Here is a 2,500-nt window from a genome sequence, read left to right as displayed (position 1 = left end):
TCTTCATATTTTTTATATTTTTAGTGAAGCTATCATACTGTCACTATTTTTTAAGCCTCCTTCTAATTCGTAAACTTTAGGAACTTTATTTTTTGCCATACATTCATTTAAAGATGCCATTTTGTTATTTCCTAATGTTATAATTGATGCAACCTTATCATTTTTAACAAAGTATCCAATAAAATTATGTTTAAGTAAATCTCCTTCATATATTATTTTATCATAGTTCTTCACATATCCACTATATCGGAAATTTTTTCCAAAAATGTTTGTATTAAAAAAGGGTATAAAGTTAAATTCCTTTTTGTCGTCTCTTAACATATTGTGTGCAGCTATTCTTCCTTGTTGTATGGCAACATTCCAGTGACAAATATTTACCATCTCATCTAAAATATAAAGTATAGTATAAAAATGTATATAAACAAGAATTATCACATACATATATACATATATATATATATATATATATATATATATATATTACAATCCATATTGTTTGTTATATCTCACCTGTCAAGAAATAAGGAAAAGTACACACATCTCCAGCAGCATACATGTTATCAGAATTTTTTACCTTGAAATGCTTATCAACCTCAATAAAATTATTCACATTTTTATATTTTTCATCTAAAAAGTCAGAATTAGGTATACATCCTAAAGCTTCAATAACATAATCGCAATTTATAACTTCACCATTATTTAACCTTACTCCATGAATTATGTTACCACTTTTTCTGCTGAAAAATCTTTTGTCTATTATATATTCTGTTGGATGCATAGATGGATAGAATTTAATATTTTTTTCTTTTAAAATGTTAAGCACGATATTCCCAATTTTCTCACCAAAGGATCCATAAAAAGGTACATCATCTTTAGATATTAAAGTTACGTTAACATTTTTTTTTTTCAAAGCAGAAGAAAGTTCACATGCTATAAATGAGGAACCAATAATAACACATTTCGATCCTTCTTTTGCATATTCACCAATTTTAATATTGTCACTTAAATTATGTAAGGTAAATAAATTATCTAAATTCATATTCTTCATAGGTGATGGGGATGGGCTTATACCAGTAGTAATTAATATCTTATCAAAATTTATAATTTCACCATTATTTAAATGTGCTTTTTTATTTTCTGTATCAACCTTTTCTACATATACATTATTTTTATATATTATATTACTTTTGTTATAATAGGAATCTTCTTTTAATTTTATTTCTTCATATAATTCGTCACAATTATTACAATTCGATACATTTTTAGATAGCGTTGGTCTATCATATGGTTTATAAGCATCTTTACTACATATGATTAATTTTCCATTATATCCTAATTTTAAAAATGTTTCTAATGCACCTAAGGTAGCAGCACCACCTCCTACAATTAATATATTTTTTTTTTCACAGCTTCCTTTACATTCACATATTCTTTTCTTTTCAAAAATTTCTAATTTCTTTGGTAATAAAGCATATACTTCATTACCTTCAATTACAACTTCATATTTTGGTATGTCATCAAATGACGGACCATTAATACATTCTCCTGTTTTTATATCAAATTTAGCATCATGCCATGGGCACGTAATATATTCATTTGTTAAAACACCAGATTTTAACGGAGCACTATAATGAGGGCATTTGGGTCCTAAACAATAATATTTATTATTTACACGTACTAATAAGACTGTATCCTTCTCTTCATGTACTTTTATTTCTTTCATTTCACCATCTTGCAATTCATTCGATTTTATTAAAAATACCTTTTCAACATTCGAACAATTTGCTATACTATTTGACATTTTACCAAATTTGTTATTTAATATAGTTGGTACTGCTAATAAAGATATAATCAAAAATATATCATAACTATTTAAAACACCTCCTCCTATTTTTTGATGACCCTTTAATGATGAAAAAAAAAATCTATTCTTATTTTTTCTTTCTAATGAAACATTAATATTGTTTTTTAATATGTTGTATGATGATATCCCTCTTGTTTTCAATTTGTCACTTTTAATGATAGTACTTATTTTTCCATTTAAGCTTAAAAGATTCCTTCTCATTTTTTTCTTTTTTTTTTAAATCCTACTTTTTAGTATAAATATAAAGATATGAAATATTATAAGAAGTGTATATATAAATATGAGGTGGAGCAAGAAAAAAATAAATAATAATAAATTAAAAAGGCAAAAAGGTAAAGTATATAATAATAAAAATATTAATATATAAATATATATATATATATATAAAATGTCCCAAATGTTTTATATAATTAATTGGAATTTAAAAATTTTTATAAATGATTTCCCAAAGCATATATAAATTTATTTAATTATAATTATACATTTATATAATTTTTTTATAAATGTAGTGGTAGTTTTTTTCACATATTTCTTTATTATGCTATATATATATTTATATTATTCATATAATATATTATATATATATATATATGTTTTTTTTTTTGGGGGGTATAGGTATATAGTATATCATACTTA

At 23.4% G+C, this 2,500-nt stretch overlaps 1 protein-coding gene across 1 annotated transcript; it reads right to left on the bottom strand.

The window, feature by feature from the left end:
- Positions 1-12: 12 nt before the first annotated feature.
- Positions 13-2,065, bottom strand: PF3D7_0720400 (apoptosis-inducing factor, putative; the record flags this gene model as incomplete). The annotated part of the gene is made up of 2 exons (XM_001349069.1): positions 13-386; positions 511-2,065. 2 exons carry the CDS (start codon positions 2,063-2,065, stop codon positions 13-15), a joined length of 1,929 nt encoding a protein of 642 aa, XP_001349105.1.
- Between the last annotated feature and the right edge of the window lie 435 nt (positions 2,066-2,500).

This window comes from Plasmodium falciparum (genome assembly GCF_000002765.6).
Source record: "Plasmodium falciparum 3D7 genome assembly, chromosome: 7".
Taxonomy (NCBI): domain Eukaryota; phylum Apicomplexa; class Aconoidasida; order Haemosporida; family Plasmodiidae; genus Plasmodium; species Plasmodium falciparum.
Note: the sequence above shows the minus strand (reverse complement) of the source record. Positions and strands in the feature narration are given on the sequence as shown.